Source organism: Telmatherina bonti (genome assembly GCF_933228915.1).
Source record: "Telmatherina bonti genome assembly, chromosome: 23".
In the NCBI taxonomy this organism is placed as follows: Eukaryota; Metazoa; Chordata; class Actinopteri; order Atheriniformes; family Telmatherinidae; genus Telmatherina; species Telmatherina bonti.
In genome coordinates this window covers 21,744,794-21,772,616 of record NC_136632.1, presented here as the reverse complement: position 1 = coordinate 21,772,616, position 27,823 = coordinate 21,744,794, and the positions used below count along the sequence as shown (strand labels likewise).

General features: G+C 39.2%; 2 protein-coding genes across 2 annotated transcripts in view; both read right to left on the bottom strand.

Annotated features, from left to right (window-relative positions):
• Nucleotides 1-1,941: 1,941 nt before the first annotated feature.
• On the bottom strand, nucleotides 1,942-3,831 carry ndufa12 (NADH:ubiquinone oxidoreductase subunit A12). Its single transcript, XM_079262927.1, has 4 exons — nucleotides 3,708-3,831; nucleotides 3,132-3,217; nucleotides 2,852-2,939; nucleotides 1,942-2,212 (listed from the first exon to the last, which is right to left on the bottom strand). Exons 1-4 carry the CDS (start codon nucleotides 3,794-3,796, stop codon nucleotides 2,035-2,037), a joined length of 441 nt encoding a protein of 146 aa, XP_079119053.1. The 5' UTR covers nucleotides 3,797-3,831; the 3' UTR covers nucleotides 1,942-2,034.
• Nucleotides 3,832-6,048: 2,217 nt separating this feature from the next.
• fgd6 (FYVE, RhoGEF and PH domain containing 6) overlaps nucleotides 6,049-27,823 on the bottom strand; it is a 28,289-nt gene continuing 6,514 nt past the window's right edge. Inside the window, exons 3-21 of the mRNA XM_079262903.1 lie at nucleotides 25,969-26,080; nucleotides 24,061-24,128; nucleotides 23,952-23,982; nucleotides 19,819-19,970; nucleotides 18,673-18,829; nucleotides 17,392-17,479; nucleotides 15,361-15,411; nucleotides 15,212-15,270; nucleotides 15,057-15,128; nucleotides 14,798-14,866; nucleotides 13,236-13,319; nucleotides 12,990-13,069; nucleotides 12,780-12,882; nucleotides 12,559-12,702; nucleotides 12,378-12,480; nucleotides 9,985-10,079; nucleotides 9,765-9,893; nucleotides 9,532-9,680; nucleotides 6,049-6,572 (exon numbers count right to left, since the gene is read on the bottom strand). Of these exons, the coding sequence (XP_079119029.1) occupies nucleotides 6,530-6,572; nucleotides 9,532-9,680; nucleotides 9,765-9,893; nucleotides 9,985-10,079; nucleotides 12,378-12,480; nucleotides 12,559-12,702; nucleotides 12,780-12,882; nucleotides 12,990-13,069; nucleotides 13,236-13,319; nucleotides 14,798-14,866; nucleotides 15,057-15,128; nucleotides 15,212-15,270; nucleotides 15,361-15,411; nucleotides 17,392-17,479; nucleotides 18,673-18,829; nucleotides 19,819-19,970; nucleotides 23,952-23,982; nucleotides 24,061-24,128; nucleotides 25,969-26,080 (1,789 nt within the window). The 3' untranslated portion in view covers nucleotides 6,049-6,529. The remainder of the gene's footprint in view (nucleotides 6,573-9,531; nucleotides 9,681-9,764; nucleotides 9,894-9,984; nucleotides 10,080-12,377; nucleotides 12,481-12,558; nucleotides 12,703-12,779; nucleotides 12,883-12,989; nucleotides 13,070-13,235; nucleotides 13,320-14,797; nucleotides 14,867-15,056; nucleotides 15,129-15,211; nucleotides 15,271-15,360; nucleotides 15,412-17,391; nucleotides 17,480-18,672; nucleotides 18,830-19,818; nucleotides 19,971-23,951; nucleotides 23,983-24,060; nucleotides 24,129-25,968; nucleotides 26,081-27,823) is intronic.

The following is a 27,823-nucleotide window of genomic DNA, read 5'->3' as shown; positions in this document are numbered from 1 at the left end:
TTACTTGAAATTTTGTTGTTATATTTTCATTGAATATCTTATAAACACATTAAATCGTTTCTTAGATAAATATAACTATATTTTACCACAATATTTAAAAGTTTAAGCAATGTCCTCCGTAGTGGACATTTGTAGTTACACATTTTTTTCCTGGTAGTCAGGAGGATTTTTTCATATATATCTATATATATGTATATGTATGTATATATATATATATATATATATATATATATATATATATATATATATATAGAGAGAGAGAGAGAGAGAGAGAGAGAGAGAGAGAGAGAGAGAGAGAGAGAGAGAGAGAGATTTTTTTTAAAAATTAATAGTAATAATTGTATGTATATGTATATATATATATATATATATATATATATATATATATATATATATATATATATATATATATATATATATATGTATATATATATATATATGTATATATATATATATATGTATATATGTAAATTCTTTATTTATTCTTTATTACAGACTCAAAGTCCATAAAAAGACAAACAGAACAAATACAGATACTTATCCTTAAAGATAGTCCATATAACCACGATCTCCAGTGCCTCCAGAGCTCAGAGCCATACATAATGCTACTCTTGCAAGGACAGAAATAATTTCATTTTTGGTGTCCATGCGTCTTATTTTAAGTTTATACACAGTTTCTTATCAAAGTTTGTGACATGGGCACGTTGTTCTGCACAAACATCACACTGGCGTTGGTCCAACGAGGGACTTTGAACAGAATTCTGAAAGTATTGTTGTTGTATTGTTTGTATCTGCACCACAAATAGGCAGCATATAGTGATGTACAGTAGGCTTTATACAAGGCAATTTTTACTATTTCTGTGCATATTCCAAATTTTCACGCCAGCATATTTGCTTGTGCATATAGTTTACAATACTGCCTCTGCATGTCATCATTATCAGAGATCAGTCCTCATCATGTGACCCAGGTATTTGACCCTTTCCACTAGTCAGCTTCTCCCCTGACAGGTAAAACACAGGAAAGACTGACTTCTGCAGCTCTTTAGTTTGCACTACCATTACAGCACTCTTCTCAGTGTTAAACATGATGTAATACTGCTCCCCATATCCTGTATAAACTTTCAGCAGTTGTTGCAGACCAGCAGAGTAGGGGACATGATGACCAAATCTCAGCGTAGATGGTTTAATAGTCTTTCCCCCAATCTGTTTTACAGTATATAAGTATGTAATATATATATATATATATATATATATATATATATATATATATATGGGGCTCTATATAAATAAGAATGGACAGTTGACTTTTTTTTTTCTCCAGAGAGATTCCTGGCAGCATCCTGTCTTGTTGCTTACATGAAGAAACCTCTGACTGAACGTAATGTTGTTTTCTCACATACCAGTGATTTCCAACCCTGGTCTTAAAGGCCCACAATCCTAAAGTGATGATAGAATCTTCAATCCTGGTCCTTGAGGACTGATGTCCTGCAGGCTTTCCATGTGTCCCCACTGCAACACATCTTATTCAAATCAAAGTGCATTCAGCAGACATGTGCAGAGCTTATCTGATTCTGTCAGGTGTTTTCCCAACAGGGAACCTTGGAAAACTTGCAGGACACTGGCCCTTGAGGACCAGGATTGAAGACCCCTGCGTTACATGTTTCCCTGAGGTAGCTCAAGTGATTCCAATTAAAAAGATCGGACAAACTCTGCTACTGGGCCTTTCAATTCAGTCAGGTGTGCAGGGAAACACACAACTAACCAGAGTGCTGATGAGATCAGCTTCATGTGCAAATGATAAATTACATCACTGCATTCTCAAAAGTGTTGGTACAAAATGGCTTCAGAGGAAGAACAAGTTACCAATGCTGAATATCTGCTGGACACATGAACAAAATCCAACCAGACACACGTAAAATATCACATGAATTGATCCTTCCATTATAAATATCTGTATAGAGATTTTATTTTTTGTGCATGTTGGGTACAGACAGAGAAACCATAATTTACAGCATGGAAAATTAAAGAGGGTCACTAGGAACCAGCTTTAGGCGGAACCCATTCGTGGATCTTCTTGCGAGTAGTGGGATAGGGCACATACTGCTGTGGGGAGCCGCTGACATTGAACTGGTGGATCTCAGCAAGAAACTTTTTAGGCTCTGGAGGATGGGTAGTGGGAGGATCATCCGTCATACAGTGCAGCCAACGGTGCCTAAAGAATCAAAAGGAAGACAGAAGTACTTTATTGTAATTTTTTATCAACTTTCCTGGATTACGACAGATCTAACAGTGTGGTGGAAATTATGCACATAGCATAGTTTTAATATGTTGCTCCTTTATAAAGCTTTTATGTAGTACAAAATATATATTCTGCATAGTTCAGAGCAGTTCAGAAAGCTTGCTTTTGTAGGTTCATGCATAAAACTGAATGTTCTGTTCAAGGCCTGTTTCAGCTTCGATTGTTATCTTCAAGCTGGCAGTTGTTTTGACTAGTGCTGCCAGGCAAAGGTTATTTCTGTATGCCTAAAGATTGCTGTAACACCCTGAGCAGGGGCAGAGTTCTCGAGACAACTGGGCATTGTCAATAAAACGGAAAGACCACGGTTGATTTCTGGATTTACTTTTCATCAGATAAATTCCACGACAAACAGAAAAAGAGCATTTGCTTATCAGATGTTGTTTACATTAACATCTTTACACTAAAAAAAAAATACTGTTAGGACTTTCAGAAAACAATTAACTATGATTTAAATATAACAGAAAAAAGTTCCCAAGTCAATCTAAATTTGAAAGTTTAATACACATTTTCAGATTTAACACATTTGTGTCCATTTAACAAACTGAATCACACCATTCAGATGGCACCATGCTGCCGTCCACCTCCCACAACGTCCTTTTTCCATTCATCTCTGTGGTGTAGATCACCCAACGGTGACGACCTGAACAAACATTAATAGGTCACCAAAACACAGGAAATCAATTTATAAACTTCAGTTTTTCTGCACACAACAGTAACTATATTTAATTATATTATTTAATTATATTATTATTTACTTAAAACAAAATGCTTAACTGATTATGAACTTCAAGGGGATTGCAAATAAACATATACACAGACACAGTCAACTCACCAAAGAAGTAGTTCTTCTTGTCCTCATAGTATTTGTTTCCATATTTATCTACACCGATCAAAGTGCCTGTTTTCACATCATTCACTCTGCACATAAAATGAGAATAAAGATGTTAGCTTGTTCCCGAAACACAAATATATGAGTGAGGAAAAAAGCTCAAATGACTAGTTATTGATAGTAAACTTAGTTAAACTACGAGACTATTTTAATAGATCTTCAAATCTCATCTTTGTTTTAGGACGTTTTTTTTTTGTTTGTTTGTTTGGGGGTTTTTTTTGTTTTTTTTTTTTGTTTTTCATATAATTCCTTGTACACTCAAGCAAAGAAGTGTCTTAAACACTGTAAAATTATCTGACAAATTAAAAATTACTTAAAATTTCACTAATTTTAGCTGTTTATTCCCAATCCTTAATGGTTTTAGCTGTCAACATGCTAACTGATGTTAGCTTCACCTACAGACTAACCTGAGTTGCTTATTTACAGACGTATTTTTTTTTATCATTTTCAGATATTCCTCTGTAACCCCCAGCCAGTAAACACAGATTAATATATTATTATATATTTTACTAAACCTACCTGAACAATTGAAGAAAAAAACCCCGAACACCACCATGACCTCCTATTTGCCCCAAAGCCCTTCGGACGATGTTAACATACTCCGCCATCTTTTGACGGAAGTATTACTAAGACGGACTGTGCCGCACTTTAAATGGGTCCGTCAAGAACCACAAGAAATTCATTATAGTCCTTACATTTTTGTAGATAATTTTTTTCGCTCTTTATTGTGTCGTATTTTCTTTTATTATAGAAATAAACCGTATATCTATTGTAACTAAGGAGTTTTTATGTTATAAAAGAATTTCAGCTGCTTAGATTTTATCTCAATGTCAAAATACATTTTGATGAATATTATACAACATTGATGATTCATGAATTATTGTGTAAATTAATCCTAAAGGAAACTGTGAGCCTTACAACCTAAAGCATTTGAACATTTTGAGTTATAATTTGATTTATCAGACCACTCGACAGTTTACCATTTTGGCAAATTGCAATTTCAATTAGCAAAAGCTCAGAGATAAGTGCTTTATTTGTGGATACTGCCTGATGAATAAATGCATTATATGTTGCATAAAAACTGTAGTCTCAAGATAATTTCAGGATATTATGATTTTTAACAGAAATATTATCAAATTCTTGTCAATTCTGCATTAAGAAATGCTACTGGAGATTCATTCTCCCTGGGTTTGTATCTTTGTATTATTCTTACGCCAATATGTAAACCAGTCATGACATGTTCACTTTTAATGTAAAGAATATAACATGTTCCATCTGGTCTCTACCTTACTGTAATGCTACTTCTTTCTTCTTTTCTCACTTTTGTTCAAAAAGATGAGGATTTGGGATGTGGTTTACATACCCTGCAAAATTCTCAATGAAATTAAAAAAAAAGGTGGAAAGAAATATGTGAGGAATTTCAAATCACAGTGGCAGTGGCTAATGAGCCAGCAAGTTTCATATTATTCAGTCAGTCGCTTTAAGAAACTTGCCACACACTTAAAAGTGATAGATCTGATATGGTCTTGTATCACATTTTGAGAAAAATGATCAACAGAATATGAATCCAAAATAAATTTAATGAAAATCTTCAAATTCTCCCCATATCACGCCAACACTTTGATCAAAAGTTCATAGAAATGAATAATGGATGCAGAGAAACGCAAACAACAGACAACTTCTGCCTCCCACATACATCTGTCTGCACTCTGTAATTAAACTGTGTCAACCTCTCCACACAGCTCAGTACCTTTTCATCCTTTTCTGTCACAAAACAAAGACTAAATCCAAGGACGAGCCATAAATTCATATATATTTTATTAAAAACTGTTGCCTGACAGTTTTAACATGTGTATAAGAGACTCTATCTCTGAAAGAGTGTTTACAAATGTTAAAAGTACAACAATGGAGAAATGTTTCAAACTCATCTTCATATCAGGCTGCAGCAGATTATTTCTCTCACAAATGCCAAAAATCTGGAGTTACAGGAGCCAAAAAGCTCTAATGAGATTCAGTTGTTTTATTCTAAACAAATAACAACAGAGTTTATGTTTCTACATGAAAACCTTTGCTATTGACAAGTGTTGCAACATTGCAATTTATGAAGTAAACTTTTAAATTGCTGCTTTTGGAAGCAAAACCTCTTGAGTACCCTGGCATAAAAGTGAGCATACTTGCAGAATGGATGATAACATTTCTAACAAAGCACCTACTTTACTGCAGTTTATTTCAAAACATTTATTTTAAAAAAAGGCACCATGTCTCCCAAAAACAAAAGTTCAATTCTAAACATTTTTCTTTTTTTTTTTTTTTTTTAAGGAATAGAATTAATGCCTTTGTTCACTGTTTGCTCCATTAAAAAAAATCCCATAAAGTCAAAGATTCTGATTGAATTATTTTTCCTAACAAACCCTGACTCTCAAAATAAGTGGCAGCCTGGACTTTTTAAAAATATAACTTCCTATTTTATAAATATTAGCTCTTGCCTTTTTTTTTAAAAAAAAAACAGGTAAATGCTGCTCTTATGTTCATATACACACAATATCCCCCTTTAACCATTTGTATTCTGGCTAAAAAAGGCAAAAATACAATTTTGTATTTAGAATATCTACATAATACATGACATTTCCAGTTGTCTCCAGGATGTTGTCTTTTGTAAAACCATGACTATGAAACATGTTTTGCCATTTAAAGTTTAAAAATCTACATTTAAAATCTCTTAACCAGAGAGATGAACCTAAAAAGCAGAATATCAACTTCCTGTTTCTGTGTTAAAGCATCACAGTGAATTTTCACCTTTTTACGTAAACATCGCTATTTAAATGATTCTGATGAAATCCCAACGAATGTTTTGCTTCAAACTTGTAGATTTTAAAACTTCTGTGCAGCCAAAATGAAATCTGAATTAAGGTGAATAATTTTGAATATTTATAATCACACAGAAGTGACTCCTTCACCCTAAACACACACACACACACACACACACACACACACAAGAAAAAAAATCTGACTTTATACTTCCAAATATTTCTGACAGGCTTCAGTGTCCAACACAACTGTTCAGTCGCACTTCCACACACATGCTTCTGGACTTGACCTTTGACCCACAGCGGTGATACGCTCTTATCTGACCTCAGAGCGCTGCTGAAGCTGCTGCTGCTTTGAAATATGTCTAAACATAATTACTCCAGTTCTCTGAGGGCAAAGTGTTCTGGTTCCCGTTTTTATGTTTGTGTCGTAGTTCCTCCGCCCGGAGTCCTTCCTGAGATGGTGAACCCTGACCATCGATCAGTCGGGGGTCGTTAAGTCGTCTGATCAGCGGATTCTGGGACATTATGTGTCTACTGTTCGAGAATCATCGCCTCCTGGAAGGCTTCGATCCACCTAGAGAGAAAAGTATAAAACAAAAGGTTAAATGTTAATGCAAAAATTAAAGTTAAAATCTTTCAGTTTGGTGAAACTGGACCAAATTTTTTACAGTTTTTCTTTTGCTTAATTGTTTGGTGCATTAATATTTGTTCAGGCAGCAGAAACAAGCTGTCAACTCTGTTCACAGCCGTCTTCTGTGGTTTAGATTGGGGTCGACCGCTTTACACAATGTAGCATTTTCACCTTTGCACTTCTCTTTTATACAAATTAATTAATTGCAAATAAAAGTAATTTAAATTATTACATATCCAGGTGATTTGGCCTCAGTAAAAAAAAAAAAAGACTCCTCTAGTGTTGCCTCCTTTTTTTGCCCACATTTAAGGTCCCATTTTATACTTTTTTCTTAACAATTTCACATGGGTATCAAAGGAAAAACGACATTGTTTTTAAAGTGTTTTACTCCAAATTCAGCCTTCGTCCTTAGTTTCAGATATTCCAAAAGTAGCTCTACTGAGCTCTACTGAAAACAAACCGTTTCTGCATCTGAACCTTTAAGGGCACGTGCACATCCGCCTTTTTGTTTCAAATCCTAGTTTGTTTCCTCAGAAAGTCCGCTTCGTTTGGGGGCAAACAAACTTCGTTTGCGAAAACAAATTCTGATTCGGATCAAAGAAGCAGACTCGATAAATGCAGGTCTCAGCCCATTTCAAGCAGAACGAATACAGAAAGTGGACTACAAAACAAAGTGCATTGTGGGCTCAGTGCACAATCTTTACCCACACCGTGGGTAAACACAACCAAAACTGGCATGAGTGAGATTTCAGATCTTGTTTATGTTCCACATAAACAGAACATTTTAACTTATCATGCCGCTGCTTGGTTTGGTCCGTTAAGCTCTAGTTAAACAGGATGATCACCTGTTGACGTCCTGTCAGTTTGACCTCCTGAACTCACTAAGACAATTTAGTTTCTCAGGCTAAAGGTCCATGTAACATCTTTTATTCCAAATGCCATCAGTATGCTTACCTAAACACGGTGACGAATCAACAAAGGCGGATTTTAACTGCTGTACTTTTACTTATTAACTTTTAATGTTTACTTGAGAGGTGTTTTTTTTTTTTTAATCCTTAGCTGTTTTTGTAGGTCGTAGTCTTGTTTGATCTTCTAAGCTTTGACATTCCAGTGTTTTCCTCAAGGGGATCCTTCACGCTGGGGGTTATGCCAACTCATTTTGTCGGGTCGTTGCCATGGGGACAGCCATTTACAGGGTGGCCCTTGCATTGCAGAAAAACTGGTTCACGCTTTTGTTACTTCGAGACTAGATTACTGTAACTCTCTATTACTGGGCTGTCCTAAATACGCCCTGAAAACCCTTCAGCTGATCCAGAATTCTGCAGCCAGAGTCCTGACCAGAACCAGCAGGAGAGATCATATTTCTCCAGTTTTAGCCTCTCTTCATTGGCTGCCTGTTGAATCTAGAATAGAATTTAAAATCCTTCTCCTTACATATAAAGCCCTCCACAACCAGGCACCACTATATATCAAAGACCTCATTGTTCCTTATATACCAAGCAGAGTACTTCGTTCGCAGACTGCAGGCTTACTTGTGGTTCCTAGAGTCTCAAAGAGCCGAGCAGGAGGCAGAGCCTTTGGTTATCAGGCCCCTCTCTTATGGAATAAGCTCCCAGTTAGTGTTAGGGAAGCAGACACCCTCCCCACCTTTAAGACTAGGCTGAAGACTTATCTTTTTGATAAGTCCTATAGCTAGGGATGGTTAGCATCCCTTAGTTATGCTGCTATAGGTTTAGACTGCTGAGGGACATTTCCTGATACACTGAGCTTCTTTTTCGCTTTCTTTATCTCTCTCTTTTATCCCCCCCCCCAATAACAGTGTTGCATCATTAACATGTATGTCTCCTGTCTCAGCAGGTCTCCCTGGCCAGGAGTAGCAGTTCCTGTTGTCTGTTGTCTTTCTGTCCTCTTCCCCCCACACAGCAGAGGCAGATGGCTGCCTGTCCTGAGCCGGGTTCTACCGGAGGTTTCCTTCCTGTTAAAAGGGAGTTTTTTCCTTCCCACTGTTGCCAGTGTGCTTGCTCAGGATGGGAGATTGAGTTGGACTCAACTCAATCTGTTGGTTTCCTTATATAGGCTATTATGAATTGGCCTTCATTATGTTTTCTTCTCTGTCTGTAAAGCGTCTTGAGATGGCATTGCCGTGATTTGACGCTATATAAATAAAGTTGAATTGAATTGAATTGAATTGAATTGAATTGAATTGCAGCCATTTGGCTGTGGTGCAGATCTGGGCCAACCCTGAGTCGTGGCCGTTCCAGTGGTAACGTGCTGTTTGGTTATGGGTGAGCTGGCCCCTGGTGTGAAAGGATCCCCAAGATATTTTTTCCTCACAGCCAGATGTTTATTCTTTTATTATCATTATTATCATTACCATCATTATTATTAATACTCATTATTCTTATTCTTATTATCATTATAATTATTATAATTATTATTATGACTAATATTATAATGGTTATTATAATTATTATTATATTAAAGAGGCAGAAGATTATTTTAGAGTTTTGCAATGCAACATGGGATTGGGGGTGTGTTCAGTATGTGTGTGTGAACGCTTACGTGTCTAATTGTTTTACTTCTTGTTTTAATATAATGAAAGCACTTTGTGATACTTCATGTATGAAAGGTGCTATAAAAATACATTTTGATTTGATTTGATTTCATTGTGAGGTGTTTTAAGTATTTTTCCTATTAATGCATTTGTTGCTTCTATGCAGTCATGTATTTTGCACATACAAGTTGTCTGTGTTGGTAACCCAAAGACAATTTTCCACCTGGGTGGACAATAAAGCTCTACTCTGCTCTACTCTGCTCTACCACATGATTACCTCCATGGTAACGCTAAATAATGCTGATAGAACTGGGCTTAAATCTTAGGAATCACACTGCAGTCTGATACCTCTGCGCTGTGGGGATATCGTCGGCTTTGAAGATGTAAAACAGTGTATTTTTGTGATACAGCTTGAACTGCAGCTTCTGAGCCGGCCCGTTCTTCTCCTCCCGCAGGAAGAAACCCAGCAAAGGTTGGCTCTCCAACGCTGCAACATCCTGCATGGAGAGACGACCGTTCAGCTCGCAAAGAGAAAACCAGCACAGAGTTCAGAAAAGCATCATCAAGATGAGTATGAGTACCTCACTGGCAGCGTAGGTGTACAGGACTTTGTTCTTAATGACGAACCACAGCCTCTTCCACTGCTTCTTGTTGCCTTTTGACCTGTTTAAGTAGCCGCTCATGGAGGAGTTCTCTGTGTTGGCAGAAACCTAGAAAAACAGCACAAGAGATAGAAATCGTTATATAGTTTGTTCAATGAGGATTAAAAGCAAAAAAGCCCATTTAGCCCATGTTGCCCACCTCTTTCAGCGCTGCAGGAATCTTCTTCTGCTTCCTCGTGAAGGAGAACGCTCCAGATTTGATAGGAGACACTGATGTGGAGGCGCAGCGGTCACCTAAAACATAACAGCAATGTCATGCAGATACAGAAATATACAAGACGATAAGATAAATGATGATAAAGGATAAATATGAGCCATTTCTGGCTAATATTGTCCACAAATCATATAAATATACCACATGTTTTAGTAGATCTTCAAGTACTTTTCCTATTAGCTCCTCCAGTTAATGCACGTCTTAAAAAACAGGAATGCAACACAAATGCAGAGGATTTTTGCAGAGCCGTCGCTCTCACACAGTGGTTTTTTTAATCACTGCTGGTACTGGTGCTCCCTCTAGTGGTCATCTAAAGAATTTTCCAATATAAATTACTGATTACTATTACTGATAATATTATCAAATTAAGCCATGGCATTTCTTTTTTTCCCATGGTTTATCTATTACCAATAAAATAAATAAGATGTTTCCAGTGAAGCAGACAGCAGGACCATTTATTGAGTTATTGTGAGAAACACCTCACATCCTTGAAAAACTCAAGAGCTAAATTTTCCGGTTTTGTAATGAACCTGGATGGCATTACTTTAGCTTCCAGTGCTACAGTGAGAAACCTTGGAGTAATATTTGACCCTGACCTGTCCTTTGGCCCACATATTAAGCAGGTTACTAAAACAGCCTTCTTTCATTTACGTAATATAGCCAAAATGTGGTGATTCCTGTTTCCTGGTGGGCGCGGTCAGCTGACAACTGGAGGCACAGCTGATCCACATTTCAGCAATCAACGAACCACCTATTTAAGACCAGCTCTGCCTGCTATCCAGCGCCAGATTGTTGATTGCCCTGCGGTAAAACAGCTCTCGGCCTCAGCTCACGTTGCTTATGCTTGACCCTGATTGTAACCTGTCCTGTCTTCCTCCTGCTAGAGAAAGCCTGCCTGCCTGTTCGTTCGCTTGCTCCCCTGCCTGCCTGCCTTTCTCCTGATGCCCGCCAGTCTGCCAGTCTCTGAAAGCTCCGTTGGAAGAATTCACAGGAATCTGTGGAAAATCAATAAACCTCTCTCTGTACTCAGAAAGTGTCCGCTCTTTGGATCCTACTAGCCCCTCACCTACAACACAAAATTAGGGACATTCTGTCTCAGAGTGATGCAGAAAAACTGGTTCACGCTTTTGTTACTTCGAGACTAGATTACTGTAACTCTCTATTACTGGGCTGTCCTAAATATGCCCTGAAAAGCCTTCAGCTGATCCAGAATTCTGCAGCCAGAGTCCTGATCAGAACCAGCATGAGAGATCATATTTCTCCAGTTTTAGCCTCTCTTCATTGGCTGCCTGTTGACTCTAGAATAGAATTTAAAATCCTTCTCCTTACATATAAAGCCCTCCACAACCAGGCACCACTATATATCAAAGACCTCATTGTTCCTTATATACCAAGCAGAGTACTTCGTTCGCAGACTGCAGGCTTACTTGTGGTTCCTAGAGTCTCAAAGAGCCGAGCAGGAGGCAGAGCCTTTGGTTATCAGGCCCCTCTCTTATGGAATAAGCTCCCAGTTAGTGTTAGGGAAGCAGACACCCTCCCCACATTTAAGACTAGGCTGAAGACTTATCTTTTTGATAAGTCCTATAGCTAGGGATGGTTAGCATCCCTTAGTTATGCTGCTATAGGTTTAGACTGCTGAGGGACATTTCCTGATACACTGAGCTTCTTTCTTTTTCTCTTTATCTCTCTCTTTTATCCCCCCCCCAATAACAGTGTTGCATCATTAACATGTATGTCTCCTGTCTCAGCAGGTCTCCCTGGCAGGGAGTAGCAGTTCCTGTTGTCTGTTGTCTTTCTGTCCTCTTCCCCCCACACAGCAGAGGCAGATGGCTGCCTGTCCTGAGCCGGGTTCTGCCGGAGGTTTCCTTCCTGTTAAAAGGGAGTTTTTTCCTTCCCACTGTTGCCAGTGTGCTTGCTCAGGATGGGAGATTGAGTTGGACTCAACTCAATCTGTTGGTTTCCTTATGTAGGCTATTATGAATTGGCTTTCATTATGTTTTCTTCTCTGTCTGTAAAGCGTCTTGAGATGGAATTGCTGTGATTTGATGCTATATAAATAAAGTTGAATTGAATTGAAAAATTGAACACTGATCTACAGAGTATTTCTGGCTGCAGGAGGGGGTCTGAAGGATTTGAATCTCAACAAATTGGATCTTTATTTTGCTCATGGTAATGAAGAAAAAGGTCATCTTGAGCTACAGAGTGCTTTACTAATGTGTTTTAAATGGGTTTTACACATTAATGGACGTTAAAAGGATGAAAATAACTATTATTGAGGTCTAATTCTGTTGACTAATCAGAAACAACCCATTACTCACTGTTCTCTTGCAGTTTGGCAAAGCAGTGATCACACACACGAGCCGGCTGGTTCTTCAAGTACTCCAGGTAGTACTTATTGGCAGAGCATGCCTGACACACCACCTGTCACACACATATGTAACTCTGATAAAGAGGCGAAGGAGATAAGAAGGAGTGAGACGTGTTGATGGTGGTGCAGACCTTTCCACAGGCGCGACAGTGATGCCTCCTCCACGTGAGGGTGAACTCGCAGGTACAGATCATGCACATGGTGGCTCTCAGGTCTGGGATCCAGATGGGAGCCTTTGAACCTAAAGGAGCCCCGCTGTCGACAACACCCTCCGCCTGACAGGAGAGAGAGATCTACAGTTATCCTGGGTAAACTGAACACACAGTGCGGCCACGCGGAGCTCCAGTTTTACCTCTTCCTGACTTCGACTTGATATGAACGTTATTTTCTTCTTTGTGTAGTCGTCGATGGCCTTGGCGATGGCCTCCAACCACTCGTCTCTCTCTGTAGCTGAGCTGCAAACACAGAGCGCATCATTACTCACAGCCATGACCAACAAATGCATCTTAGTTTGTGAATATTTGCAGCAAAAAGCAGGAAAAACAACACAAAGAGTGCAGACCTGGCAGACAGGATGAAGGAGCGTTCCACACTTTCTATGTTTAGCTCGTTCTGATAGGCCTCCTGGCTCGGCTTGCTCACCTGCAAAACACACCAGACTCAGAAATATTCACCTCAGTGTGTCAGCAGAAAACGAAGGAGATTAAATCCATCCTGCAAACAACCATGAATGAAAGCAGGCACGAAAAGATAAACGCAGAGTAGAAAGAGTGAAGCTCCAACAGAGATCTGTGTTTGTGTGTCTAACCTTCATTCCAGCCAGAGAGAGAACGCTGTTGAGTTTATACTGGCCAGACTGGACTGGAGTGGTGTACATGAGTGCATCATTAAACTAGAGAAACAAACAGAAAGAGACAAATTGCTCAATAAAGAGAAAATAAACTGTAGTAATGTGGTAAATTTCATTTCATGTTTCCCTCATCTGTCAATCAATTAAGCAAAATGAATTAATCTGTCATCTATTTTCATATAAAACTTAAAAAAAAAAAAAAAAGGGTTTGTGGCCAGGGCTGAGAGATCAGCTGAGGCAACGAGCAAAACACTGAAAAGCTTTTCAGGATCTCAGGTTGGGGCAAAAAGCCTTGCAGCACGTGACCCAATCAGAAGAGAGCAGAAAACCCATCCGGCCCGGCTGCGCTCAAATGTTTGTGACAAGAAAAACTTGTAAAGGTTATCAATGTCGTGGAGCTGATTTATGGAATAATCTGAGTAATAAACTGAAATCGTGCATAATGGGAAACTTAAAAAATGTTTGTGAAATAATGTAATGAAATGATACAGGACCTTTCTTTTATGTTGGAGGACGATTTTGAACGTTTAAACAGATTATTATTAATGTATTAGTCTTAAATATACATACTCTTGTCAAATATATTGAATATTCATTCGCTACGAGGTTACATCCATATTACATAGAAACATAAAAGCATTAGTAGTGGCTTCGCCTACTGCTTTTGTCGGACCTAAAATCTGTTATCTTTAGTTTTCCTTTTCTTTTCTTTTCTATGTTTTTGTCGCTTCTTTATTAAGTCTAAATCATCTATTTATCTTCATTTAATCATTTTTTTGTTGTATTTTGATTCTGCTTTGTTTTATTATGTTGAAAAAATAAACTTAAAACTTTCCAAGCTGATAGCATAGTTGGCTGCAGGCAGAAACGGCTGCTAAAGTCCATCTAACCATGTAGCGAGTGATAGTTCTGCATAGGATCCATTTTAAGCTGTTTTTATTTGTTTTTAAACGTCTGAATGGTACATCTCTGAGCTCCTCCAACCTTCCACGCCCTCTCGGTCTCTCAGGTCAGCTGACCAACGAGGAGGAAACGTAAGCTCAGAGGGGAGCAGGTCTTTGCAGCACCTAAACTGTGGAATGAGCTTCCTTTACACGTTAGCCGGGCGTCCACTGTATCTGCTTTTAAATCTTTACTGAAGACCCATTTGTTTCAGCTGGCTTTTTCTGCACAATAAGTTGACTTTTTAGATATGATTTTATTTTGATTGTTTTCATTTGATTGCTTTTATTTTTTATGACTGTTTTTAGATGTCTGTATTTTTTTTTTTTTAAATTGTCCTCGTCTTTGCTATTTAATCTGTTTTTTTGTTTTTAACCCCCTACAATGTGGCACTTTGGTCAACACTGTTGTTTTTAAATTGCGTTATAAATAAAGCCGTTGTATTGTATTATTGTTTTGAATAAATTAATCCCTGACGAGTCTAAATTCATTCATTAAGTTGAGCTATTTGACAGCGAAAACTGCTGCTATACATTGATAGAAAAACAGAAAACAGCGTTTTGCAAACTGATCCTCACCAGAAAAAACATGCGTGGCTGCATGACCTTCCTGGACAGCTTCATCAGCGTTCCCTCCTTCAGAAACACCTGCAGACAAACAGGCAGGTTTGCTTTTACTGGGCTGCGTTTAAAGACAGAAAGTAGAGCTGTAGAGTCCAGATTCTGAGCAGTAACTCTGCTTTATTACGCTGTAATGACTCTCACATGTTGTTTGTCACATGGGAGATATCAGCAGTCACACTGTGCTTTAATCTACACGGCTGTCATGCTCTCTTACCCTGCCCGGCTGAACGATCTCATGCTGGCCATTCAGACTGTACTGAATCTGCATCAGTTTCTGAAAGTTATCCTGAAAAATAAATAAATAAATAAAAAAGGATGAAGGGAAGCAAACAGCAGGATCCATCACTTCATCTCTGAACCAGGTCTTACCCCTTGTTTCATGATGTCATTAGCATGGTTGGCCACTTCCTTCACTATGCTGAGGGCAGCTGCATGAATTGCACATATAAAAACATCAGTGTTTGGCATTTTTCAGCAGAATTACAGACACAGACAATAAACACTACACCTGATCTTACCTTGTGTGTCTTTATAGTCCTCAGAGTCCTCTGGGAGGTTCTTCAGATAATCTGTAAGAGAGCAAAAAATGCTTAAACTTCCCATTTTCACATCAACAGAAAAGCTTTTAACAAAGGTCAGCTGGCTAAAATGAAAGGAAATTAATTCCTCTCCGAGTACAACAAGAGAAATAGTTGGAATTTCCAGTTTTAAAGGCATCAAAATTATTTCTGCTATCAGCAAAACTGTAGACATTGTCTGGCATTAAACTATCAGATCTGTTAACAAGCAATGCAGGACTGAACATGAGCTGCTCGCTGCCGTACAAACTGGTATATTTTAGCCATCACTTTCTCTTTTCATCCACAGGTTGAAGCTCCTGACCGGCGACATGCCTGTCAGTAAATATCTGAAGAGCTCTAAGCAATAGATCATTTTGTTCATTTCATTTAGAGATAAAAGGTTATGAAACTCTAACCTGCAGGAGACAAATCGATATTTTTTCCTTTGCTTGTCCAATGTGAAAGTGGTACTATTTAGAGCAAGAAAATGTTGGCAATGTGCACCTCAAATATCGGATTAAAAGATGAATTATTAACTAGAATAAAGCTGCTTTTTCACTGAAATTTGACCCTAAAAGTTTGCTTAATATTCAGCATCTATACTAACATTTAAAATTAAACATAAAAGATCATCCTTGTTCTTTTTTGTCAGTTTTTGCTACATTTATATACATCTTAAATCTATTCAGAGGATGTATGTACAAAAAACACTTTTTCCAAACAAGAGAAGACAAAACAAAATGGTATTTTTCTCACTTAAAGCTCCCAAACTTTTTCTACACGGCCTCCCCAACCCCACCCATCCCACCACTGGCAATGAAACATAGGAAGAAATGTTTTGTTAAAAAAAAGCACTGAGTGGCAGAGAAATGGAGGTAAATGTGTCCCTGAAGAGTTTAGAAGTGTTTAGAAGACTAGAAGTCCGACCCGGGTGGAGAATGGATGGATGGATGGCAGAGACATGGGGTTCTCGGACCCCCAACCACAAGGGTCCTCGTGGCTTTTACTTTGTAGAATTACTTAAATGATTCACATGAGTTGTCCTGACTTTGAGAAAAAACAAGTAAAACTACTGTTGATAATAACTTTGCTTTTTTAGAGGAAAGGAGGCAGCTAGAATGCAGACTGTAATTCATGCTGAGAAGCTAATGAAAGCATAAAATCAAGCATGGTTTCAACATTGGGTGGGCGGGGGTGTCCACAGCTTTTCAGTAGTTGCATGACGTGGCTCCTCAGGGAAAATATAATGGGAACCAGTGGGTGACTTTATTAATTGTCCTTAAAAACACATCAGCGGTGGAGGGAATCAACTCCTGTGCTCCTGGGTGATGCTTTCAGACCAGGAAACTGCACTACTTTCCATGAAACCTTACCGAGATTCGTTAGTAAAGCAATGGCTCACCACAGCTCAGTAGTTTATTGACAGAAATCAACAGGCTTTTCTTTATGTTCAGGGTGAGAACTCCTCATGTGGTGTTGCAACATGTTCATACTATCGGATGCTAATATTTTTAGACATACCACATACCGGATTGGGTCTGTCTTCATCACCTGCAGTTAACCATTACAATACCAATGCTTGATCATTACCTGACCAAGCAGGGAGAGATAAGCCTTGTCAGATTCATCCTCTATATTGTTTTGTTGCTATAATATCTGTGGTGATCCATCATTGTTTGCGTATTGATACTTACATTAATGTGTCCATGTTTCAGTAGTAGTGTAAAACCTATAAATTCATTTATTAAATAAATAAATTTATTTAATCTTTAAGTAAACTCTGAGGATGTGGAAAGTTTCTCTCATTAAGTGTGTCCACTGGGTGGCACCAGGCTACAAGAGGCCCAGAAAAACCAGCCAGAACAGTAAAACTTGACTTCAGTCCAAGTTTCATTCTCGTGCTGCCAATAAAGCAGCGCTATAATTTAATAAACCCTGGACCCGCGGCATGCTGAGGACGTGGATGTGGGTCTGTGGGGGTGTTTGTACCGGTGAGTAGCAGCTGATACTGAGGAATCCTCTGCACGGGTTTCAGCAGGTAGTGTTTCAGAGCAAGGCTGGCACAGCGCGGACTCATCTGAGACAAAACAAAACATAAAAACACGAGTTGTTTACACACTCAGCTGGAGGTACACACAGACATTTGTATGTCTGATGGCTGGAGACAGCGAGAGTACAGGACATTTAACTGTCTGGAGTTAGTATGGGGGTGAGACGGTGCCTGAAACGTGAAGTTACAGGAGAGATCTCAAAGATTCAGGACATTACCCTTTAAGGCAAGTTTCATGTAGTTACATAGTAGCAACAATACAGTCAGCACTGAGCTACAAATATGTGTAAAAACTATAAACACCCAAATATGCAGAACGTGGCACTTTTCAGTAGATTTTGTTAAAAAAAAAAACCAACAACTATTTTTCATTTAAATGTCTGACTAAATTGCTTGAATATTAAATATGGTTTGAATTAATATGTCTGTCTAAGTCCCCTGAGATGACAGTGTTGTTATATAAATAAAGCTGAACTGAACAGAACTGGCCCTGCGATGGACTGGCGAGCTGTCCAGGGTGTACCCTGCCTGTTGCCCAAAGCCGGCTGGGATAGGCTCCAGCTTCCCCGCGACCCTGAATTGGAATAAGCGGTTCGGAAAATGAATGAATGAATGAATGAATGAACAGAACTGAACAGAAGTGATGATAAACACCCAAATATGCAGAATCTGGCACTTTACAGTAGATTTTGTGGAAAAAAAACAACTAATTTTAATTTAAATGTCTGATTAAATTCAGGAATAAAGTTATTGATATTTTGACTGTTTTTTGTGATTAGATATGGCTTGAATAAATATTTCTGTATAGGTCCTTGAGATGACAGTGTTGTTATATAAATAAAGCTGAACTGAACAGAACTGAACAGAAGTGATGACAAACACCCAAATATGCAGAATCTGGCACTTTTCAGTAGATTTAGTTAAAAAAACAACAACTATTTTTCTATTAAATGTCTGATTAAATTCAGGAATAAATAAAAATGAAGTTATTAATGATATTTTGACTGTTTTTTTGTGATTAGATATCCATTGAATTAATATGTCTGTATAGGTCCCTGAGATGACAGTGTTGTTATATAAATAAAGCTGAACTGAACAGAAGTGACTGTGTTGGGTCAGAATGTGATGTTTTTTTTAATCCATCTCCAGCGACTGAATCAGATCAATAATCTAATGGCAGAATTTGCGATTTACACCCTTAAATAATAAAAGCCCTCTACCTCAAACTCTCTGACAACAGCAGCAAAGGCAGGATTTTTCCTGCACTGCTCGTCCAGCAGAGCCACGTTGTTGTCAAACTGGCGGATGTAGGTGGAGTACATCTTCAGGTAAGGACCCTTCTGGACGAATATGTCCGACAGTCTCTGGTGGTCGCTCCTGTAACCAGATGGGTAAAAACAATCACCTTAATGACCTCCAGCTACGTGTCACATTCAGGTTTGAACAGGTTAAAATGAGACTTGACATAAAAAACAAGGCTTCTAATTTCATTATTAAAAAAAATTTAAGTCAAGAGACAAAATTTTACTTTCTTTGGATTCATTTCAAGCAGCATAAGAGGAGTAAAAAGCAGTATTATGAAAGACTTCAACATATTATTATTACATTATATTCTACAGCAATTTAATCTGACTCCATTTCACAAAATATGAAACGTTTCACAATTGCAGACAAACTTGAGCAACATAAACATGTAAACAGCTGCTGAAGCCAAAAAAATCCTAAATTAAAGAAGGTGGAAATGCTTCAAAGTCTTATTTACTGCACTGCTCTAAAGGTGAAGATGCTGATAAAATAACGTTTCTTTGGTGTTAAATTTGTTTTGTTTTAAGTTTATAGTCCTTTTTTTCTCAGCAAACTCGTTTATTTACTGGGACATCCAGACTTAACCTAATGAAATTTATAAAGTTGACCAGAATAAAATGTGTTTTCAGGTTTTTTTGGGGGGTTTTCTGTTATCGATTGTACGTGAAGATTCACGAAGAAGGAAATGGATCCAAGCAATTTCTGTGTGAAATCTTCCAGTTAAAGCATCTAAACGGTGGAACAACCTGACTTAGCAGCTTCATTAAATGAAGTAAAAGTACTTCTGCTCAAGATAAAATAGATTCTTCATGTAAGAATATTTTTTTTTATTTATTTCCTTTTATTTCACCAGGAAAGTCCCATTGAGATTAAAAACTTCTTTTTCAAGAGGCAGCAGAAAGTATGAATTACAGCAATGTCACAATTACTTACAAATAAAAAAAAAAACAGTTACAGATTAATGAGGCTGTCTCAGATGCTCTCAATCTGGATTTAAAGTTATTCAAATTAAATAATTAATGTAAGAATGATAGTAAATAGGTCCATGTGTGTGTGTGTACCAGTGTGCGACCCTCTCCTCCAGCTCTCTCAGCAGGTCTTTGTTTAGTTGGTACAGCTGAGGCAGGTAGTACAATATCTGACTGAGGATCCGCTCATCCACCACTGGCTTGCCGTTCTGACGGGTTGCCTTGGCAACAGCATCCCGAAAGTCCTGAGGAGAAATTGGGGGGGGGTTTATTCTGATGTTGCGCTTACACAAAAAACACACAAACAGAGCTGGACAGGGTGGCACAAGACGACAAACCGCGTCGCAGCTGGACGGGAACACCTGGTTATCACCTCATAAACACCCTCCTCCTCCTCCTCCACCTCCTCCGCCCCTTCCTGACACCTCCTCATGTATTCCATGATACAGCTGAGACAGCACTTCCACTTTGTCCACTGTGCCAACACACACATGCACCTGGAAGGAAGTAGGGAAGCTGTGCAAGATCCCAATTTCCGGGTTAGCTTGTGCTTTCACTCTTTCTCTCGAAAGCACAGGACATCTACAGCTACAGTAAAAAGCTCTGTAATTTCATGTAACAGTAAACAAAATCAAACTCCATGAACCAAGAGCCTCACAAATGGGAAAATTTAAAGTTCCTACAGTCCTGCGGATAAGCTGACAAACCACAATCTTCGAAGTCACAAAACACAAGCCAACTTTGGCTACAAATAAACCAAAAATGGACTAAAAAAAAAACGTAAACACGCTGGTTGGAACGATTTGCCACAAGCATGAAGTGCAGACGTAACAACTAAAACATCAACCTTGCACACATGCAAAACATACTACACACACTTATATACACAGAGGATTATCGGAGGCATGTGTGTGTCTGGAGGTCGTCCACACGGCCTGAGGAAGCAGCTGCTGTGCGGCCAGGCCGTCCGCAGAGAGAAGAATGCGATCTGACCTCTTTTCTTCCACAGAGCTCCACGGCTCACCTTCTTTCTGTCAGCAACAGGACAGTTTTCTACAAATCACGCCGCGGCTTCACCAAACGCACGTCTGAAGCCGCCAGACAGGTGGGCCCTGGACCCTCTCTGTAGACTGAATGAACCTCCTCACCTGGGACTCCCCTCAGGACACACCTGCTACTCGCTGTGTCCTTGGGAGTAGACGTGAACAAAGACTTCACTGTTAAACCACAAGCATGTAAAACTTGCTTATGGACTAAAAACCTGCTGAAAGGAAATTCACGTAAATTGTTTTTGTCTCTAACTTACTCAGATTATTTCAAGAAAAGATATTTATAAACACAGTGAGGTAATAAATCGAAGTTTATGAGCAACATTTTTTGCATGCTGTTCACTTAAGAAGCCCTTCACCTCCGTGACATCATCTAGTCACATGGTTTCAGCTCCAACTTGTGGCACTGGATTAATATTTCTGTGCCAACTATTTAAGTGGAATTTAATCAACCGGGTTGCTGATAGCAGAGTGCCTGTTTATGTCATTTTCCATGAGGAAATAAATTCCAGTATTTGGGTATTTGGGACAGTTAGCTTGTTATGGTTTCCTGATAGGATGCAGGGCATGAATGAGGCAGAGAAAAAAAAGGAGGAAATTTAAACATTTCTATCCAGTCACACTGATGAGAAGTGTGACATCAGCGAGCAAAATAAAAACACTAACAAGGAGACAGAAGGAATATAGAGAATGCAGTTTTGACTTGGACACATGAAGATATCCAGGACTCTACTATGTTTAAAGGCTCTTTTGTAAAAGTATGACCAGATCAACACAACAGCGTTAGCAGAAAGCTAACAGGAGGAGGTTCTGGTCTGTCTCTGTGCCGGGTCTAGAACTGATCTGATAGTCCAGAGAAGAAGGCTGAAAAGCTGCAGAACATAATGGAAAGTTCTTTACACCCTCCACACCACTTAGTGACGAAGCAACAGTGTTCAGTCAAAGGCTTCGTCACGTAGCGGCAAAATAGATGAAAAAAACACATTATATCTTCCCATCAGAAGATTAATAAGTTATTCTTAATGTCATACTTCAGAGGTAAATTTTTGCTGGATTCTTAACTGACAATCTGAAATAAAGAGATAAAACATAATTAGTGATAAGATGGGATGTATGTGCATTAAAAGTAACAATTTTGAGATAAAGTTATGTGTCATATGATGTCATCTATAGCATAAAACATATGAACGTTTGACAGTGCTTGTGCATTAAAATGAGTTCAAATTTACACAGGTGTTAATGTGTTACCATCCATATGCAAGAACATTTTATTAGCTTTCGTTTGGTACAACTTTCAATGCTATAGCATCAACCTCTGGGGAGGTTCAATAAAAACAGGAACATAATATCCCGAATTTTGCGTTGTTTTTGAACAACGTCAACAATAAAACTATATGGCTCTTGAGGCAGGAATAGCCAAGATCAAAATAACTGGTATATTTAGTTAATTTAGACCTTGGAGAATGGGAAAAATATCAGTTTGCATATGTTTGATGAAAAGGTCAAATTTGAAGAGGTCTAACGTGCATGTTAGGTTAATGGATCGCTCCATGAATGACTGTGATCGTGAATGGTTGTTGATCCTGTGATGGATTGGCGACCTGTCCAGGGTGTGTCCCGCCTCTCACCTGATGATTGCTGGAACAGGTTCCTGCTTCCCCCTGACCTTTAATTGTACAAAGCGGTTTAGATATTTGGGCCGGCTGTAGTTCAGGAGGAAGAAACTTGTAGGAAGGAAGGAAGGAAGGAACTTGTCTTTCAACTGGAAACTTGGGAGATCGATCACAGACTTCGCTTGACTATACGACTATGCCGATGTGTCTCTTGGGCAAGACGCTGAACCCCAAGTTGCCCCCTGATGTGCCTATCGGGGTGTCTATGTTGCATTGGATAAAAGTGTCTGCTAAATAACTATGGAATAGATATTTAGATATACTTCAATAACTTTATATAAGACACAAGAGGATCTTGTCATGTCTTAAAGCAGGGTTTTTCAACCCTTTCTGAGCCAAAGTACATTACTTTCATTTTATTTCACACTACAAACCACACACCAAAAATGTTGAAAAAATAAACTATTACCAAAATGAAGTTGTTCTTGTCAAAATATCTTGAATAACATAATTTCCCATGGCACACCTGACTATCTCTCAAGGCACACCAGTGTGCCGTTGAAAAACACTGGTTTGGAGGGCTTTTTAGGGTCCAAAAGTTACTGAATTCTTTCAGAAGTGCCAAAATTAGAGGATAAATATGCTTTTGTCTTTGCAGCCAGCACAACTAAGACCAGAGGTGCCAAAGTCCAGTCCTTAAGAGCCTATATCCTGCAACTTTTAGAAGCAGCTCTTCTCTAAAACACCTGAATCACACGAATGCCTCGTCACCAAATGGCAGATCAAGGGTTTGAGTCATTTGTTTCAGGTGTGTTAGAGAAAGTATGCCTCTAAAAGTTGCAGGATAGCAGATCTCAAGGACTGGACTTGGACACCATTGATTTAGCCCATTTGTGATGAGCTGGCGACCTGTCTGGGGTGGACGAGTCCCTCGCCAGCTAATTGCTGTGATAGGCTCCAGCTTCCCTGCAACTCTGAGTTGGACTAAGTGGTCCAATCTAAGTCCAGTTGAACATTTATGAGATATTTTGGACTTCCACACTATAATATCATGACATTAAGGTCTAAGATTCTAGCAGAATTAAAACACAAGAGCTTTAAAGCCGTTCCTGAGTCACAATGTGGTCAAATATCTTCCTAAGAGTCACTGCACAGATCATGACACAACATCCAAAACAAATATTAGCATTCAAAGCCTTTTTTTCCCCTCATATTTAAACAAATAAACACAATTTGTTTCTGTTTCATGTGGCTATGCATTTACCTGCCTGCTGGCACCGCTACACACCCAAAACCCACTTAAATCAGAGCCACTTTAAAAACCTCAGCTGTGGAAAAACTGCATTATTCACCTCTATGAAAGCAGTAGAGCAAAGACAACACCAGCCGAGAGCCAGAGAGAAAGCTTTGATCACCTCTCAAAACAGTTCCAGCGTCCGTGCGGCTAACAAAACATAGTGAAACCTGCATAATGCAGCGGTAGGCGCTCCGTTTTCTCTGCCTGCTCAGTTGTGTAATTATGTAAATGCACATTTATAAATTCTTGAATATAATAGACACTTACTATGTGGAGAAGTTTCAGGACGTCCACAAACCTGATAAAAAAAGAAAAAAAGGCGATAAAACATCAGCTGTAGTTTCTACTGGTGTTCTTACTGGCGGGAAGCACTCACACTTTCTCCGAGCTCATGATTTCCTGGGCGATGTGCACCACCTTCTTCCTCTTCGTGTCATCCTCCTGCTGCAGGAGCAGAAACACAAACAGTCAGGTCATCGCCACAAAGGAGTCGCAAAACAACACAGCTCTGTGTTCACTCACAGCGTCGCTGCAAATCACCATGATGGCAGAGTTTAAAACCATTAGCTTTCTCTCAAGCAAGCAGCTCAGGCCTGAAGGGGAGCAAAGCTTCCTCCTCTCTGCATCTGTCTCCTCTTCCAGTCTCTTTCTGGTGCTGAATGGCAATGGGGGTGGTCACTCTGACTTAATTTGGACAGTGGCCTTGGCCTCTGCTTGACTGAAACCCCCCCTCGGGCCCTATCGGAGCCTCCATTAGTGATACTGCTGAGCTTTGAGAGGCATCAGACACAGGTGTTGACAGCATCATGGAGGAGGTCACACAGGACGAAGGAATAAAAAAACAAAAAAAAAGCTCTTACAATCACTGAGGGAGCTATTCCTGAACCCGCAGCCTTTCTGTTTGCAGACCCCCCCCCCTTTGTAGCACACACCCACTTCTAAAAGGCTGTCAGAGGCGACTGACACACTTGGCTGCATGTGTGAACGCTGATAGGAACGGTCCACTGTGACCTGTAAATGCTCGCGTTTTCTGCTAAAGCTACAGTTAGATCAATAATTCTGTCACATTTCCACATTTTTCAGTGACTAAAAGCATGTTTACCACATATTTAACAATCATTCTCTCACCCTAAAACTAAATATCTTCAATCGGTTGCTGGTTTAAAGTCTAACTGGATGGAAAAATAATTACTATCCACATTGAAAGCAACAGAAATGAGTCAAATATTGAGCAAAATATCATCTCCAACATGAAATAGCATCTCCAATATCAACTAATGAGCAACTATGCTTGTTAATTGGGGATCCTGGTGAGCAAAGTTCCCGGTATATTATGTTTACAACACGTGTCGGCCGTCACAGAAGCCTGCAGTCGCAGAGAATCATGTGGATCTGATGGAGAAAACTTCACCCTGTAGGCTTGTTAAAAACAATGCAGGTCTGAACAGAAATAAATGACTTTGCAGGAGTTTATAAAACATTGCTAAGCTGCAATCCAAGCTAACATTTGTCCAACAAAATATTAAAAATGTGTGATTTTAATGAGGCAGATGGATTTCCTGGAACTCTCAGAGCTTTTTTTCCCCCTCAAAATAAGATTTCTTCTCTTGTTTTGTTGGCAGCAAACTGAACGAGTTACAAACAAAGATGCAGATACTTTCCATTCACTCGCAAATGCTAAATAGATCCACAGATTAAAAGCGCCTTTGAACTTTATCTGCGTCCCACAAAATGCTTCAACAATATGAACATTTTACACAGCAGCCTAGTTTTTCAGCAGCTGGGACTGAATGCAAACGTCTCACATATCAGAAGCTTATCACTCAGTTTGACCGTACCTGTTAAATCAGTGTAAAGCTGATATTTAATGTCAGTTCTTCTAAATCAGGGCTTCTCAATTCAGCCCCTTTGAAGGCTGCAATCCTGCTACTTATGAGTCCCTGTGCAGAACTTGAAAGCTTATTATTCAGGTGTGTCGAGGCAGGAATACATGAAAACCTGCTGGACTCAGTAGCCCGGATCAAAACAAAAGATAATGGTTTTTAATTGGTTCTTTTACAGAAAAACGCGAGAACATTGATGTTTTTCTTCCATGTTTTAGTGTAATGAGTAAACACTGATTCATGCTGGTGAAGTGATGTGAAAATGTCATTACGTTTTATTAGTGTCACAATCAGCAGGATCGGCAACTCGGCTTCAACTCATTACTTTATGACTTTCCAATGCGTCAGTGAACCACTGACTGCACTCCCCTCACGTTACAGATGGGTTTTAATTACATTACCTGTCTGTCTGCCTCGTCCAGGTGCTCCTTGCTGGAGGTGGAGCTGTTCTCCTCTTCATCTGAACTGTGCATCTCCTCTTCCTCGGAGTGGACATCCTGCTTCAGCCAGCCGCTGTTTGCAGAAACACACAGAGAAGACAAGGAACGCTGATGTGTGCGGAAAAAAAAGCTGCAGAGGAGCACGTGCGCTCGCAAAAACACTCCCTGGACAAATAAAGATTAACCTAGACTTGTGCCATGCGGAGGACTTTATCACAAGACAAACTTTACTGTGTGAGTCCACATGAGAGCGAAACTCACTCATTGCTCTTGTGAAGCGGAATATGCTGGTGATTGCTCTTGGAGAGCATGTTGGGAAGTCAGGAAAACCACAGACAGGACTGCTGAGTAGAATTCTGATTTCCCTGGAAAAGGCTGCTTCAGGACAGATTCACTGAGCAAATATGCAAAACCTTCACGTCCACAAACAAAAGAAACAGAGTAAAGCTAAACAGCAAAGGAGGTGTTACAGATGGAGGTGGAAAACTGCGCTTTTCGTTTTATTATTGCTAACGGAGAAAAGTCTACAAAGCCACAGAAGCAATCATAAGTTGTTAAATGAGTCAAAATAATGAGCTTTTAATTCACAGCGATGTTTTAGTTGCCTTATCCGGCTTTTCTTCCAGCAAGTGTGTTTATCAGCCTTGCTGCTGGCAGTGGAGCAACTTGCAGGCTTGGATCTTCCCACAAACACGTCGTCTGCCAGCTCAGAACAAGCAGCAACATGTGTTTGTGTCGCTAATGTTTTCATCTGGCTCTCCCAGTCTTTTCTGCAGCGTAAAGCTGTCTGATTTCAAGATGACGCGTCAGAAAATGAGGGATTAAAAGTGCTGTGATTTCATCTCGTCTAACGTGTATCATCACAAGCGTGGCCATCAGAATGAATCCTAAATGAAGACGGAGGAACATTTCCTGTCACTCTCATCAGCAGCAGCCCACTTGTTCCCCTTCTTGCTTTTTTTTTAATGTCTCTTTTACCTAAAAAAACAAAAACCCAAACAAGCAAACTAGTTTCTTATTTTTTTTTTCGCTACTTCGCCCCTCTTGCTGTGTCTTGTAGTCGAACACTCCGGTGTACTGGATCAGGCACAGAGCGCCACTTGTTTACAGCCCCGGGGCTACTTACATAAACTTAACAGGCTCAAATGCCTGGGAAACACAACAGATTCACTCGCTGCCTTTCTCCTCTTCAGTGCACAAACACCCTGCTCTGCATACCAGACAGAATTAGGAAGCACAGCACATCTTAAATGTTTTAAACTCAGCTTCAACCTCTGACTTCATCACCTGTCGGGTCCTGGTCTGAACAAAAGTAGCAGGATTTCACAAATTTGAATGAATTTGAGATGGAGTGAAATGAAAAAAAGGCCAGTGCTTTACTGGGCGGTAACTACTTTCTAGGGCTGGTCCATGTTTTGATGGAAAGAAAAACCTGAAGGGGTTTCAGAAACTTCTAATAAGGGCAGATGTAGCATCTTCTCAACCCAGAACAAAGTGAATGCGAGAATGGAAATTAACTTTAAAGCCAAAAAAAAAAAGTCAATAATCATCTAAATATCCCTAATTTTCCATGTTTAAATTGAGATTAATCAGCATTAATAAGTACTGAATGTATCAATGCTGTCATCTTTAGCTTAACAGGAACAAAAAAGTCTGTTTTCATAGATATTTTATTCATTTAAAGTATTATGTGCTACAGTCTTCTTTAAAGAAACTGGCAATTATTTACCTTTACAAGCCAGAATATGTGAAAAAAACATCTCCAGCTACAAACACCATATAATAAATTTACATTTCCAGACCTGCTGTAACTTGA